At 38.4% G+C, this 16,688-nt stretch overlaps 1 protein-coding gene across 24 annotated transcripts in view; it reads right to left on the minus strand.

Moving 5' to 3' along the window:
• Positions 1-705: 705 nt before the first annotated feature.
• The window catches only part of LOC149470465 (calcium/calmodulin-dependent protein kinase type II subunit gamma), a 332,348-nt gene continuing 316,365 nt past the window's right edge, over positions 706-16,688 (minus strand). For 12 of the 24 annotated variants that reach the window (XM_089663501.1, XM_089663475.1, XM_089663532.1 and 9 more), the window contains 5 exons: positions 13,751-13,876; positions 12,039-12,114; positions 5,963-6,057; positions 5,024-5,269; positions 706-3,618 (listed from right to left, as the gene is read on the minus strand). In XM_089663501.1, the coding sequence (XP_089519627.1) occupies positions 5,037-5,269; positions 5,963-6,057; positions 12,039-12,114; positions 13,751-13,876 (530 nt within the window). In that variant the 3' untranslated portion in view covers positions 706-3,618; positions 5,024-5,036. The remainder of the gene's footprint in view (positions 3,619-5,023; positions 5,270-5,962; positions 6,058-12,038; positions 12,115-13,750; positions 13,877-16,688) is intronic. The other 12 variants (XM_089663579.1, XM_089663538.1, XM_089663601.1 and 9 more) reach the window with 1 other exon arrangement.

The following is a 16,688-nucleotide window of genomic DNA, read 5'->3' on the forward strand; positions in this document are numbered from 1 at the left end:
CTCCCCGTCTCTCCGACCTCCTGCCACAGACAAAAAGCGAGGAAAAATTGCACCAATGGAGACACAGGCAGCTATAGAAACATAACAAAGGTTCTACTCCTTCCCCACTATCAAAAACAAAAGAAAAAAGATGTTAATGCAGAACTTCACCTGCTCAGTCAATCCTTTTTCTGCCAGCATTAGTAAATAGATTGGGAAGTTTATCAGATTTTCTCATTTTAAACTTTCTTTTTTTTTTTACATTTCTTCAGTTACTTTCTGGTTTCCATGCTAGGCAAATGTCATACATCCCGGGAGTCTTCAGGAAGGAAGGAGTGGTTTTCTTAGCTAAGCAAACCTTCCTGGCTGTATGCCTGAGGTAAGGACAGATACATTCCAGGAAGTAAATGTTACATGAATCTTCTGCCCTTACTCAAGATGGCCACGGCCAGAAATGCTAGATGATTTTCAAAGTGATTTCTTAGCAAAACAAAGCATGTAAACATGGATGGATGGGGAGTTTGCTTTGAATACTAAAAATTAATTAAATAGCCTTTTTGGTTTGTGCTGCTCAGATGCAGTGAAGTCCCGCTGTACGTTTTAAATAAACTCTGAGAGATCATGAAAAATGCAAAGAAATAATTTTAAAAGTTGCAAAAACATTCTGTACAATTTGTTTCTTAAAGGAGCATTTTTGTGTGTAAAACACTGAGACAAAACAGAAAGCATGGTTTAATTGTTATTTTATTAAATACCTTCTTCCAAGGTTTCAATATAACAAAGCTATGAAGATCTACCAACATTCAGAACAAACAAACACAGGGTAATTGTTTTATTTTCTATTATCATGCAAAGATTCTGCATCAAATGCCTTTCCAAGTCCTGTTTAAAACGTGATATTTATAATATATATTATATATATGCTTACATTAGCCCCATAAGATAACAGTAACAATGCTAGAAGTGGTTTGTCAGATAATGACCATACCAAGCTAAGTTTTTTTTTTTAATTAACTTAAAAAGAAAAAAAATCCCCAAAGACAGTGCAAAAGAAAAGAAAAAAAAATAACAGAAAAAATATAAAGTTTTTTGTTTTTATTGTTCTTAGAAAGATGCACTAAATACAGAGCGATTCTCATATTAATAATCAAGTAAACAGACAGTGACGGAGCAGACCTAAAGAAGACATGCATAACTTTTCTTAACTGCATATATTTTTGTTTGGTTTTCCCTTTTAACGTAAAAAGCAAAAAGCTTTTCTTCCCAGCTTGTTAAGATTTAGTGCTGTTTAAATAAAAACTAAAAAAAAAAAAAGAAAAAAAAATCTCCCTGAAAACCATGAAAAAAGCACCCCCTTCCCTTCCCATCCCCCCACCCCCACCCCGTGTGCTCTTATAAATTTCACACAAGCATTCCAAACTGATTTGTATTAACCCCATTCTCATAGTCGTCTACGTCAATATCTGATTTAATACTTAGCCATCTAATAATTTCTTTCCATTACATCTTGCACTGGTCATCTCAGGAATTCTGGAGAACATGCTTAGGCCATGTGCAAATTTTCACAAATACAAATGTCTTCTGTAAGCCCAACATACTATTAATTTTATCACAAGTGGGGTTGACATACCATGACATGCACCTATCAAAACATTAAAAAAAAAAAAAAGTCCAAATTGTGCAACAATGGCAATTTAACAATTTCTAACAGTAAACCTTTAAAGAGCCTTCTTTTTCCTATTAGCTGGACTCACATCTGAGGTTTTTTCTTGACGTGTTTTCCATTGAAATCAATGTAACGCATCAAAATGCATGCTTCAAGATGCATATTGATGCATCAATGCACAACGGTGTGTTATGACACACACACACTGACATTCAATAGAAAGTGCATTGAAACGCACACTGAAAACACAAAGAATGTACATTAACACGCACCAATAAGCCTTCACGTGTTTTGATGCGCTTTCCAATTTCCATAGAAAACGCATCGGGGGGGGGGGGAGAACATGTAGGTATGAATTTCAGTCTTATTATATTTTTCTTTTCTATTTTGTGCGAGTAATTAAGGCGACCAAAGAAATTCAAAACTCCTAAAAACAGACTTTTTGTTGCAGTTCTACATCAGCGTGTATAAAAGTGGATGGCTGTTTATTGGACTTGTGTCAAAAAAAGGCAAATTACAGTTTGTGCATTTGTATGCTTAACAACGCTTGATATGCAAAATCTAGATTACACATCTGCTTATTCAGATAGGATACAAAGAGAGCCTAGCTCTCTATAAAGGACAACCCACAAACAAGAACATCAAGGGTTCTTTTGAATCTAAATGGCATTTTGTAAATGAGGTGAATGTCATTTTAGATACCATGTATAAAGGAAAGTGGAGGGTTTTACAAAAAGGAAAAAAAAAAAAAAGTAGACACCTTAAAGACTTAGTTTTCAAAAAATAAAACAAAAATGAATTTATCAGACACTGTTAACCCTCTTGCTAAGAAAAAAAAAAATTAATGAAGGGGCCATTAGAGCACACAGTTTAGAAGGTGCAGGCAAGTATAGAAAGACATGCATACATCTCTACGCATTTTGAGTTCAGTGTATCGTTTCACTCATGACAGACCACACATGACTTACAAGCAGACTGTCTCCAAATCTGCTTAATAGTACACAAAGCTTTAATCGCTGTGAAAATATATCAGCCCCCTTTACATATATACCACAAGGGAAGATGTCTATGCATGAACACTTCCCATAACATGGCAGTTTCTATTTTTTGTCTATTTTCTCTGAAGAGTTCATACGAAAAATTAATTATATTAACATTGCCACTAATGAATGGTTCCTTCTGCAGGATGTACATTCTATATTCAGTTTTTATATAGCTTTGTATCTCTGTAATAATTCTCCCCTGCCCATTCCCTTCTTAACATAGACCAAGTTCTGCCCTTGGGAGCCAGTTGGATGGATAACAATATCTCCAGCTCAGTGCTACATTGGAGGTAAAACAACAGCTCAGCTGACAATACCTGGAAGGTTTTAATAGTCATTACAAATAAAATAAAGGATGAAACAAAATGAACACTTCCTTTCCTGGCTCTACCTTATCTTGTTTGCAAGTCAACACTTAACAAATGAAGACACCAGTCCTCATAAAACTACTCCTCCTTTCTCTACAACAGCATTACATGAACCAGCAGCTTTTTTCATTGAAAAGATCTAGTCCATACACATCTTATTAGTTTTGTAATTTTTCCCAAATGATGCTTCAGGTGGCCGTCTCAACCTTTCTCTTTCTAAAAGCAGCTGCATATTCCTCAGCCTGATTTTTATCAAACAATATATATATACTATTTTATATTAGTTTTTGCTCATTTTGAAACTTTAAAAACACCTCCGTACAGCAGGAACAGACACGATGGATCCATGAAATACAACAAATTAGCCAGCAGCTGCTTCAGCCTCAGAATGCATGCAGGGTTTTCGTGCATTTTTGGCTACTGCCGGCATCAATAATTTTATTTTTTTGAATTTTTATGTACTTTTTTTATCTTTTTTAAAACTTCCGAACGAACGGGACAGTTGCCGTCGTTTGGGCGATCCACACTCGCTCAATAGAAAGAGGTTCTTCCACGGGAGAGGCTGTTTAAGGGGGGAGAAAAAGACATTGTTATAAAATTTAAAGAAAAAGCAACAAAATAATTGAAATTAGGGGAATATATTATATAATGCACACCACTGAACCATTTATTTCTATTTTTTTCCTCTAATTTAATTGCAGACTCTGGCATTTGGTTATCTAAACCCTTACTGCAGCTACAATATTTTGTGATAGATAGACCCCTTGTACAAGGCGCAGACTTCGTTGAGATTGGCAGGGGATCTGTCTGCTGATCCCCTGCTGGTCAGAGCAGAGCGGACAGTGAAACATCTGCTCTATGGGTGGCCGAGAGTAAACAAACTCTGCTGTCCATTTACACCTGACTGCCCCTTGATCCACCTACATGGAAGAGGATGTATTCCTCCTGATTTTTGTTTTTTCTTTTAAAGCGAACTGAATCGGACCGGAGGTAGACAGGTGTAAAACAGTCAGTCTGTGTACACCTGCCGGTCCATAGGGATGAATGGACCATCTGATCAGTTCTGCCTGGAAAAACTGACACCTGCGGCTTTTTAAACAGATAAAACATGGGCAATGTGTATGGATTGCAGAAATGTACTGAATATTTTTTTTCCACTTCCCAGACAAACTTTAATCCCAAAATACATGACTGACTGTAGCAGATCTGGCACTTTCAAAAAGGAAAGGGAGAATATAAGGATGACTCTAAACCACCTGATATCTCTTCTCTTTCACGGACCAAGGAGATGGGCAGGCACTACATATTTAAGGGTAACCATAAGTACCAATAACAAGAACGTTTTACATTACAAGTGCTCAATATTGCTCACAGAGCTTTTGCTTCCCCAACTACTATTGATCTGTGACACACCCAATAAAGTTAGAAAAGGCCGCTGCTGTAGGTAAAATATTAGACACCTACAAAAATGTAGGGATGGGTCATCAAAAGAGATTTATAAATTTTGAAAGGCATTCCTTCTCGGTCTAGTTAGCGAACTGATACTTTTTTTCTTCCTGACATGCATACCTGCATTTTGTTTTTTTACATCTCATCTGCCTATAGCTGAAACTTTTTAAACATTTAAGTTCACTGTGCTATTACTATTGGTGGGCTAGGTAAAAGCCTTTGTATCAGTGGATGGTGGGGAAAAAAAAAAAAAAAGAAAAAAAGATGCCCCAGTGTTAGTGGTCCATCAGGCATAAGATCATTTGGCCCAATAGTGTTGACGAAGGTGCACTGCCAAGTTCTGTCATGCTCGACACCTGCTGCCAGTCTGCATAAAGGCGCACTAATGTGCAAAGAGAAGGCCCTGTATGCAGGGCCTTCTCATTATGCGTGCCTTAAAAGTAAAGCATTGGGCTTGCCCATGGGCTATAGTGTGAGGACAGCTGGTCTACATCTTTTCTCAACTTTTTCCTACGTACCTGAATTGGTTCCTCACTGAAGGGGGGCAGCTGGGGCCCCAGAGCAGTGATAGTGGACATTCAACCACTTGCCATCTCTACGATACCAGACCCTTGTCTCTTCTGACTGTGTAGTACGAGGTCGTCCCTGGGCATCAATGTATTGTGTAAGTCGGATATAAGCAATACAGGCTGCATCTTCCCCAATTACATGCACATGGGGATTCAGGATGGTAGTATGGATAGGCTTAGTATTCTTGGACAACACTAGAAAAAAAATATTAAAAAAAGTTATTCAAAACACAACAGAGAAAATAATTTTTAAAAAATCAGTTTTGGGTTGGTGATACAGTTGTGGTTCCTGCAGTAGAATCACACTAGAAAGACAGTTGGCAGGGATACAAACAATATGGAAAAAAAACAAAAAAAAAAACAAACACAAGATCTTTGATATAATGCATATATATATATATATATATATATATATATATATATATATATATATATCAATCAAACAGATTTTTCCAGATGTCTCCAAAAACATGGAAATCATATTACAGTCATGCTCTACACATACCTTCCAAGACTCTAAGGCTAAGCCAAAGCAAATGATGCTTATTTTTCTTCATTACAGCAGATTTTCTGATTTAGCATTCAGTTTGAAAATGGAAATGTAAGATGCCAATAAAATTGTCATATATTTGACATGAATATTGTTCATCTGAAAGATATCGGTTTCTAAGAAAAGTTTCACTTGAAACTACAGTTTTGGCGACCAAATGATTGTTTTCTCTGCAGGGAAGCTTTTCTATGTTATTAAAGTATATCCTAGCAAAACATTGACTGCATTCTGGAATAGATTGCACAGATGCACTCCACTATGGACATTTTCATGATAACACATATACACTGAAATTTTTGTATCACAAAGAAAGAAAAAACAAACAATGTCACACTCACAATTGTCAAAATAAAATTTATGGAAATCCATTCCTTCAACAAGGTTACCAAGAGCTTCAGGTTCAAATGAAGTCAAGCCAGGGTCACATATCTTCCTGTGAAATACAAAAACAAATGGAAACTGAAAGTTGGTAGCAAATTCATCATCATGTACAACTATTAGCACCCCATTACTGCAATGCTACAAATATAAATATATCTGTCAGTGTTCATTTTGACTATAGGCATGTCTGCGGTAATGAATTAGCACGGTGGCTTACAAAAGTGAACTAGTGCTGATTAAAATCTGATCATTGAGGACTTTCCTATATCTCCAACTTAAGCTCATCAAACAATACAAAAGTATACCAACACACCAGTTAGCCAACCAAAAAAAAAAGAAAAGAAAAAAAAAAGAAAAAAATACACAAATAATTTGTATTAGGGGCTGGTTCACACATGGTGCGGAAAAGGAACCTTCTGTGCATGTTTCCTGCACCGCATTCAAAATGCACTGCCTTTATTCGATCTGCAACTGGTGCCAATACATTTTTAACGGCTCCCCAAATGCAGATCTGTACTGTGGTACCATGTGATTTGGAGAAGTGCGTTTTTCAAAAGTAGTGCATGCACTACTTTTTGTGCTGTCCAGTGCAATTTGCAGGGCTGCCAAAATTGCACAGGAACACGGACCCTGTTTGTGTACGATTTTGATGTGAACCAATCCTAAAAGCAGAGGTTAAAAGCCTTTGTTTTGAAATCAAATTGTTAAAATAGTGCACTTTTTTTATTTTGGCTGGCTAGCTGGTATGTTGGAATACTTTTGTATTGTTTGTTTGGCGAAAAGCCCTTGCTATGTGCCTGGAGCATATGCCATTTTTGTTTCAGTGTGCTGGATTTGGCATATCTTCAATGCTACATGTGCTCCAAGATGGAGGCTCTCATAGAATTAAAGCCTAATGTAGGTAGTTAGGGTTTTTGTTTTTGGCTGGCTAGCTGGCAAGTGAGATGAGATACTTTTGTATTGTTTGCTTTGTGAAAAGACCTTTCCATGTGCATAAATTGACTGGAGTGGTTTCCATTTTTGTTTAAGTTCTTGTGTGGCTCCTTTGCTGGCTGGATAAGGAAAGTGTTGCTGTCTTGTTGACAAAAACTCTGCATATCATCAGCCACTAAGTGATGTCTCTCTCATCTGGCCAGCGAAGTAGCCACATCATGGAAGCAGATGAGAATGTCCCTGTATAACAATTCTGTCACTGGTGAGTTGTTCCCAGCATCTATATGACAAGTGTGATATGGCCCTGGACTGCAAGCAAGCCATCTAAGCACTCGGAATCTTCTACTATGAAGCCATGTTGTTGTCATAGTATGCAGTTTAACACTGTCCTGCTTAAATATGCAAGGCCTTCCCTGAAAAAGACTTCATCTGGATGGGAGCATATGCTGCTCTAAAACCTGGATATATATTTAAACACTGATGGTGTCTTTCCAGATGTGCAAGCTGCCCATTCTATATGCATTAATGTACACCCATACCATCGGAGATGCAGGCTTTTTAACGGGGCGCCGATAACATGCCTCTTTAGTCTGGAGGACGTGGCACCCATGGTTGCAAATAAAAGTCAAATTTCTATTTGTCTAACCACAGAACAGTTTTTCTCTTTACAACAGAATTTTAAATGAGCTTTGGCCCAGAGAAGACAGCGTCGCTTCTGGATCAAGTTCAGATATGGCTGCTTCTTTGCATGATGGAGCTTTAACGTCCATTTTTGGATGGCACGGCGAACTGTGTTCACAGAGAGTGATTTTGGAAGTTTTCCTGAGCTTGTGCAGTGATTTCCATCGCAGAATCATGCCTGTTTTTAATGCAGTGCCATCTGAGGGCCAAAAAGTCAGGGGCATCCAATATTGTTGTTCATTCTTGTCCATTGTACACAGAGATTTCTCCAGATTCTTGGAATCTAATGATATTACGTAATGTAGAAGATGATATGACGTTGAGAAACATTCTGAAATTGTCTGACAATTTTTAGATGCTGGTATTCACAGACTAATGAACCTCTACCCATCTTTACTTCTGAGGTACTCTGACTCTCTTAAGATGCTCTTTTCATACTCAATCATGTAACTGATCTGTTGCCAATTACCCTAATTAGTTGCAAAATGTTCTTCCAACTCTTCCATGTTAGTATTACTTTCTTTGCCAGCTTTTTGTTGACCCGTCTTAACTTTTTTTTAGTTGTGTTGCTGCCATCAACTTCAAAATTACTTTTTTTTTCATTAAAATGGTACATTTTCTCTGTTTAAACATTTGATATGTTTTCTATTGTGAATAAATATGAGCTTATTAATTTTGCAAATAATTGCATTCTGTATTTATGTAGATTTTACACAGTGTCCAAACTTTTACAATTGTAAAATGTCACTGACACTCTATGGTTTGAGAGTTTCAGACTTCTGAAAGGTTTAGCTGTTGGGCTTTATAGAACAATCCTCATGGTGGTTTCTCTCTGAACCGAATAAGAAGTTCCTTTAACTTCCCCTCTAGCTGCATGGCATTTTGACTGTAACCATTTTCTTATTGTACATTGCAAGACACAAGATCTTTGTCTTGGATAGTGGAGTTAAGCAGCTATCATTCGATTGACTGGCAAACAAAGCTGTAAGGGCAGGCCCGGGGCACAGCAAGCCTCAGTTTAGTAGCAAGGAGTGGATCAAAATTACAGAGGGCAGGGACCTGTGTCCCGTAAAATACTCCAATAGAGGGAATTTACAGGAAAGTCAAATATTCTATTTTCTTAATCACACATTACAGGACACAGGATCTTAGTCGTAGATGACTGGGATGCCCAAAAGCAATGTAACAGAGGGGTGGGCAACAGCAACAGATGCTAACAAACTTACAAAAACAAAACAGGCAATAGAGGGTTCGGAATCAGAGATCATCAGAAGAGGCCTGAATATCCACCTGGTAAAACTCAACAAACATGTAAAAAGGATGACCAATTAGCATTAAAATGTGGAAAACAGTTGCTTAATGCTGAAAAGCCTATATAGCACTGACAAACCTGGTAGAAAATGCATTACCAGGAAAGTAAGGAACGTTAAACCTTCAAGCTGTAGGCTTACATGATGGCCTGCCTAATCCACCTGACAACTATGGAATGAGTCCTCTAGAGGGACCCTCAGGTATGAAAAAGAGAATCTGATTGTCTAAAGAAATACACAGCTGAGAGATAAACGCACTCAGTGGGAACATTTTGGCCAGCTGAGGCATCTTTAAGATCCCAGACTGGTGACCAGACTGACGCAGGTAGCTCCAGAACAAGACACAGTTGTGCTGCATCAGTAAAGAAAAAAATAGTGCCCTTCAGCTTGGGAGATATATCAGTGTACTGAGTCTCCTTCTGTGCAGAGTCTCTGGGCTAGAAGAGAAGCCCACCTCCAATTCATGAAGCAGATGCCACAAGACAAGAGACAGAATTTGACTTTGGAAGAGAAGCAGAGGGAGCCTATGTTCCATGCAATCTGAGATGTCTAATAGGATAGACAGTCTTCCCATATTATCAGACACAGTGACTGAGAATTTTTCTCTGGAATGTCAGAAGAAGGTGGGTGTGCCAGAAGGAGCTAGAGAGGAATCTAAGGACGCCCCATTTCCCAAGCTGTTAGAAGAGTGTGAGCTGGAGATGTCCCACAGGGGTACTCACAACCTGTACCATACAGCAGGAAGAGAGTATACCTTCTGTAACCAGGCCAAAAATAACCAGGAGGAGGCAGGTAGATGCATCAGCCAACTGTGCAACCAAAAGATTAAAATGGAATATGCCAGGCTGCTCAGGTACAGAAATAGCTATGGACAGGAGTACAGGAGGGACAGGAAAAAATGCCTCCAAGTTTCAATCAGAGCAGTGAACGTAAATCCTGTTGAGGGCTGAAGCTTAAAATGATGTAGCCCAGAGCCAAATACAAACTGGAACTCTTGCAGTGTCCTACGAAACTTGGGAATGGCTGTAGTTCCCACTATGAGCTGCAACAAAAAGGGGGGTTCAGCTTTGGCACCCCATAGTTGGCCTCTAAGGGACTGGATGACAGTACCCTGGGCTTATTAGATAAGCCTATAGGCCCCAATTACTGTAGTGTCTTGTCCCAGCAGTTAATGGACGATGAGGACTAGGTCCCTCCACCTTGTCGTTCTCTTGATGGGCATAGAAACTAAGGGGTTATTCAGGGACATGGTGACACCAAGCGGCAGTGACGTGACTCTGGACCTGTATAGGCTAACTCATCACAGTGCACTATATGCCTATGTGAGGGCCAACACAGGATCCATTTCCCACAGCAAGAGTACAGGCCAGTCCTGCATTTTATTCCTGATGGGGTCCAGGTACTGTCCCCATGGCATAGCCAAGGAGGAGTTGACTGATCCAGAAAGCTGCAAAATGGAAGCTGCAGTAGCTATGAGCAGCTATAGACTTGATAGACAAATCATAATGCAAAAGGTTAGCAAAGAAAAAATAAAAACAAAGAAAAAAGTTTTTTTATTCTTTTTCTCAGAGCAGAGAGGAAAGATGTCCGTATACCTAAGGAAAGAGGGAGGGTTGATCCTGGGGAGCAGCTTGCTTTGCCAGTGTTGAATAACCTTAAAGTAGATGAATAACCCAATGGTCGAAAACTAAAATTGTGTCTTGTAATGGACAACTTAGAAAATATTTTTATTTTTGGTCCATCTTTTTAATTACAAAATGGTGCCAGGTGGCAATTTTGCAACAAAATGAATGACTTCATTGATAGCTCTGTTTAGTGGAGTGATACTACTCTAGTAGCAAAACTCCTATCCTACAACAGGGGTGTAGCTGAACTCTTCTGGATATTATTGCAGACTTTAAACCAGGACCTCATGCTTGCAAATCACACATACCTCACACAACATAACAAACATGCATATAAAGACTTCTCTGAATGCAAGGTGCCCATGGATCATAGATATAAGATGTCTGCTTGACAAGCTAATGTCTATGGGGACCTGCAGAGAGACCCGGCTGATGGGATATTAGATCATTTTGAACAGCTTGTACACTCATTGTTTTCCCAAAGATAAGCCAGCATTGAGACTGTATACAACTTTTCAGTCTGCCTCTATGGCCTTAAAAGAGTTTATAAACAAATTAAATTGATTCCATTGATGCATTCAGTAGAGGGAAGATCCTGTAAATCATGGTGAGAATTGTGCCCCCACAGTGCCACATTATTAAAAGTAAAACTAAAGCTAGGTATACACTAGTACAATTTTGTTCAACATTTTTTGTTGTAAAAACGTTATAAGAATGTTTGTTTTTCTAATCATTAATAGGTCAAATTAACGGTCATTTAGACACACTGATGAAAACATTCAAAGCAGCAGGATGGAAAGCTTTTCCTCGAATTTACAAAATTGTAACTGTGTACGTGGTTTTTGTTCAGTAAAGTCCATTCATTCCATAACCAAAATATTAAAAGCAAACAAAATCTAGAAACTATTTTCAAATGACATTTGAATGCACTGAGAATTTTGTAAGAATTGTCATACAATTTTTCCTATGAATTTTCATTCAAAATTCTACTAGTGTATACCCAGCTTTAGACACTTCGGCACTTGAGGTCTCTGCACATACCTTCAGCAGCTCTCATACGCCTCTGCTACAAATTAAGGTCAAACGTCCTGAACATGTAAATCTTCCTGGTAGTGATGTAGTTTGTCCAGCCCTTCCTACCTTACATACAGTATATTCCTACTGGCCAGCAAGGCAGTCCATCACAGTGCTAGGCCAAAAGAAATGTAGGTGTTGAGAAGAATTGGGGCAAGTTTTGGAAGTGATCGGAGCTTTGCCTGCTTAGAACAGCTGACATTCAGCTGTAGCAAAAGTAAATAAGAGATGTTGCAGGTATGTGCACTTTATTTCAAAGACTTGTGCTCCCTGCAAATTACCCCCACTTTAGCCAAAACCCCCCCAAAAAAGTGGACTTTAGACGCACTAATTTCAATTCTTCCTACTAGAAATAATGCAACATTAATGCATGATGAAATAATCATTAAAAAAAAAAAAAAATCACTCACGTGTAAGCATCAAAGTCTCCATTGTTAATAGCTTCAATCAATTGCTCTGTGATCTTTATAATCTCCTGTTTTCGCACTGCAGAAGAAGACAGAGACTAAGTAACATGGAAAACACACCATGATTTTGTCATTGTTGTATCATTTCTAAAGACTTTTTAAGGTTATTAACACAAACAAAACTATGATTTACTGGGTTCATTGGGTAAATCAATTGGAAAGAAGACAAAGGTAGAACATGAAGATGCCCAGCAGCAAACTCCACTCCAGTACCTAACCTCCTTGGGCTAAACCATGGTAAAAATATAATCTCTTTGAGTCCCCAAACATACTGTGGACTAGCAATGGGAAATTATTTCAATCCAATCTTTTTCAAGTGCAAGTATCTCTTCTTGTAGTAAGCAAGAGGAGTAGGTCACTGAAATTAACAATACATTATTCTATATAATTCAATAAATGGCACTGCAAAGGTAAAGCCTAATGAACTATAGTTACATCTTATAAATGTTGCTGCTGTGTATTTTAGTAGTATGAGGGAGATAAGGGCAAAATCACATCAATAAAAAGGGAAAGGGCATTGTCACATTACACATTCCTCACTTTGCAAGGTGTAGCATTCCTAAATCTACACATATTGTCAGTGCTAGCCAATATGTGTATATAAACTGAAAACCAATGGACCACAGAAGCAAAGTGACTTTCACAAAAGGCATATTTTGTGAAATATTCTACAGCACTCAAGCAGGAGAATTTAGGAATTTAACTTGCATCTGCTGTTGATGTATATACAACACAGACTATACTGTATGTATTGTCGGCATCTGCTTAATGAAGATATCATATGACAGTAATGTTCTGATAAATGCTAAATTGACTGATTATTAGTAACAAAATATGGGTACTAGATGGAAATGTTCTCCCTCTTCATATCTTACCACAAGTCAGCAAGAAAGGTAAAAACAGACGGCAGCAATTTTACACCATATTATGACCCCAACACTGTTATTTTATAGACTCATTATTGTAAGCCAAATAGGCCAAAAAAGCAGGTGAAAACACAAGATTTCACACCTAAAGTAGACATTATATGTATCTGAAAGCAGAAAATGGAAGCCTCATCCTTTTCAATGTAATATATCAGCAATTCAAAGAACAAGCTTTTTACCCCCAAAGAGAAAGAAAAAGTACACCAGTTATGAATGACATATAGCCATGTGATGCAGAAAATAGCACAAGAAGCCCATATTGATCTTTTGAGCACAGTTAGACTCTACCTACATTAAGATACAATAGGTCAGTACAGTTAACAGGCGAGGGCTGGCACGGGGCAAAGTCTATAGAAAGGAGTTCAGATCTGTGGGGTTTTCTGTGGTGATATGAGAATTTAAACACAGTTTTGTGTTCTATTGTGATCATATGCAGAAGGTAGCATGTCCAGTTAACTACTATGTCTGTATGTTTACATTTATCAAAACAAAACTCAGAGGAAAAAAAAAGGAGAGTGGTATTTACAATGTGATTGCTCATGACCCCACCGTTTCCCCACAGGCTGATGGTTGCCAGCCCTCCTCTGATAGGTAGGGACTATAAAGAACCGCTATAGGAAAAGGTAGGTAGGTGTGAAAATTAATAGTGATGATTAACATATATTGGTAACTAGGGTGGGTCAGTACCAAAAGACGCTCTACTGGGCTGCCATCTAACAGCTAACTTACACAGCGAATTGCTAAGTGAAAATGGTACAACTGGAGTGAGCATTGGCTCAGGCTGGGCATGCTCTATCTCCAAAGTCTGACCCGGGCTTTCCCAGGCTAGAACTTTCTCCTCGCAAGACTGGGTAGCTGTAAAGAAGCATACATGTTAGCAAAAAAATGACAACTAAAACAAATACATATACTGCAATCAAAATAAACTAAAAAGACTTGAAGACAATGGCTGTACGTTCCTGTTTTAAAAAGTACAAACAAGTAGGATGAATATTTTCAATCTGTCTTCCCTTTCATAGACGTGTATTTAGGTACTACAAGAGATCATATCTGTATACAGCTCAGACACCCTCAGGCCTCATGCACATGGACACTTTCAGGCATCCAATGTAAATTGCTGCAGTAATTCCGCATCCAAGGTACACAGCAACAGTGTACAGCCTCCCATAGTGATCACTGGCTGTGCGCAGGTATACGCTGCCACTCACTCATGGGCAAAAATTCCTGGAAGCACAAAAGCTGCGCTCGGGGATTTACACCTGTGCATGAGTTTATGCATGTACTGCTAGTATACAGTGATACATTAGTATGGGCAGCTGTATGCTGCAGCCGGATATCACAGGTGCGGAGCAGTGCCCTCAATTTACATTGGATGCCAAAAAGCATCCAAGAGCATTATTTCTCATTTCAGCAAGATACTAAGCCATCACTCAAATATATATGGTTTCTCCCTCAGTGACTGTTTAATATATTCTTGAACATCCTATAAATATGTGCATCTCCCATAGTAGTAAATCAGAATAGCCACAGTTGGTCAGTTTTATGTTTGCATACAGGGCTATTTGAATGCAAATTTCGGGGCATTAATGGTTAAAATCCCTTACTAGGTTCTCATGTCATCGGATATTCAAGAATTGCTAGTACATGTAAACCCTGACAATGAGTTTTTCTCATTTGCTCCGCTAAACCATTGCACATTTCAGATAGAGCTCTTGGATAAGTACAAAAAATGCCCATCTTTCTATTTTCTCTGCCTGTACACAAAGAGGGGTTAGGTCCATTTCACACCGATTCATTTTTCTTCCGTTCTAGCCTTACCAAAAGTGGAAGAAAAATGCATGATTATTAAATCCTTTGAAGCTCTTCACACCAAATCAGTTATGTTTCTGCTAGCTGCATTTTTGGACCCTAGGTTGTGTTTTTGGAGTCACAAGTTTTTTTGTTTTTTTCACAGGTGCAAAATGCACTGAAAACGTGTCAAAAACGCAAGATACATTTAAACTGTGTTTGTGCAACAAAGGATTAAGAGCAGCCTTATGGAGACAAGGACAAGGGGAAAGATGGAGAGGTCGTGTTCTTTGTAATTTACCAGAAATTAAACGGGAAGAGATGACAACACATGCATTTCTGTACTTGCTGTGTAGTCAACCACCTCCATAATGCTTTACTGCAAAAGAAATGGCAGGGCGTTGGGCTGGTATTTCTGTAGAGCCTTTAACAACCTACAGCTCAGAAAAAACACTAAAGCAGCCAGCATTCACCGGACAGATCAAATCAGAGTGGCACTTTACCCATGTGGTCCAATCACAGCACTAATGTTTACAAACGTTCAGTCCGTTCACAGCGGGTAAACTCCCCATTCTCTATTATGAATAGGCTGAATATTTGCACACACAGGGATGGTTAAAGTGCTATTGGCTACCAATGATAGTGGGACTGTTTTTTAAAAGTTAAAGAAATAAATGGTAAATTAAAAAGAACTAAAATGTGTGGTCTTCTTTCCTTCACAAAGTAAAAAATTGTTGTAAATAAAGTCAACCAAAAGAATGCTCTGTCTACCAAAAGAAAGTATTATAATTATATATATATTGGTACACTATATGACTAATTGTTACATTACTTTAACACTGAAAACTGAATAACAGCCTGGTAATGGAGTATGTACAGGTGAGTACTGAAGTGGTCAAAAGGACAAAACAGGAGATGTGCACATTACTGTGATGCACATTTTTTTTGATTGTTTTTATTTTGCCTTGACAATAAATTTTAATGCTTTTGTAGGAGATTATATATATATATATATATATATATATATATATATATATATATATAAAAAAGTGTAGCATCATCTGGCCTTGTAATGACTATGGAAGGAAAAGTAAGAATTCTGGTGGAGGTTAAATTTATCAATATTAAGTATACAGTGGGGCAAAAAAGTATTTAGTCAGCCACCAATTGTGCAAGTTCTCCCACTTAAAAAGATGAGAGAGGCCTGTAATTGGCATCATAAGTAGACCTCAACTATGAGAGACAAAATGAGAAAAAAAATCCAGACAATCACATTGGCTGATTTGGAAAGAATTTATTTGCAAATTATGGTGGAAAATAAGTATTTGGTCAATAACAAAAGTTAATCTCAATACTTTGTTATATATCCTTTGTTGGCAATGACAGAGGTCAAACGTTTCCTGTAAGTCTTCACAAGGTTGGCACACACTGTTGCTGGTATGTTGGCCCATTCCTCCATGCAGATCTCCTCTAGAGCAGTGATGTTTTGGGGCTGTTGCTGGACAACACGGACTTTCAACTCCCTCCAAAGGTTTTCTATGGGGTTGAGATCTGGAGACTGTCTAGGCCACTCCAGGACCTTGAAATGCTTCTTACGAAGCCACTCCTTCGTTGCCCGGGCCGTATGTTTGGGATCATTGTCATGTTGGAAGACCCAGCCACGTTTCATCTTCAATGCCCTTGCTGATGGAAGGAGGTTTGCACTCAAAATCTCACGATATATGGCCCCATTCATTCTGTCCTGTACATGGATCAGTCGTCCTGGTCCCTTTGCGGAGAAACAGCCCCAAAGCATGATGTTGCCACCCCCATGCTTCACAGTAGGTATGGTGTTCTCCTCCAAACACGACGAGTTGTGTTTCTACCAAACAGTTCTATT

The sequence above is a fragment of the Staurois parvus genome, unplaced genomic scaffold, assembly GCF_062004578.1.
Source record: "Staurois parvus isolate SC_StPar_1 unplaced genomic scaffold, SC_StPar_1.0 ptg000043l, whole genome shotgun sequence".
NCBI classification, from domain to species: domain Eukaryota; kingdom Metazoa; phylum Chordata; class Amphibia; order Anura; family Ranidae; genus Staurois; species Staurois parvus.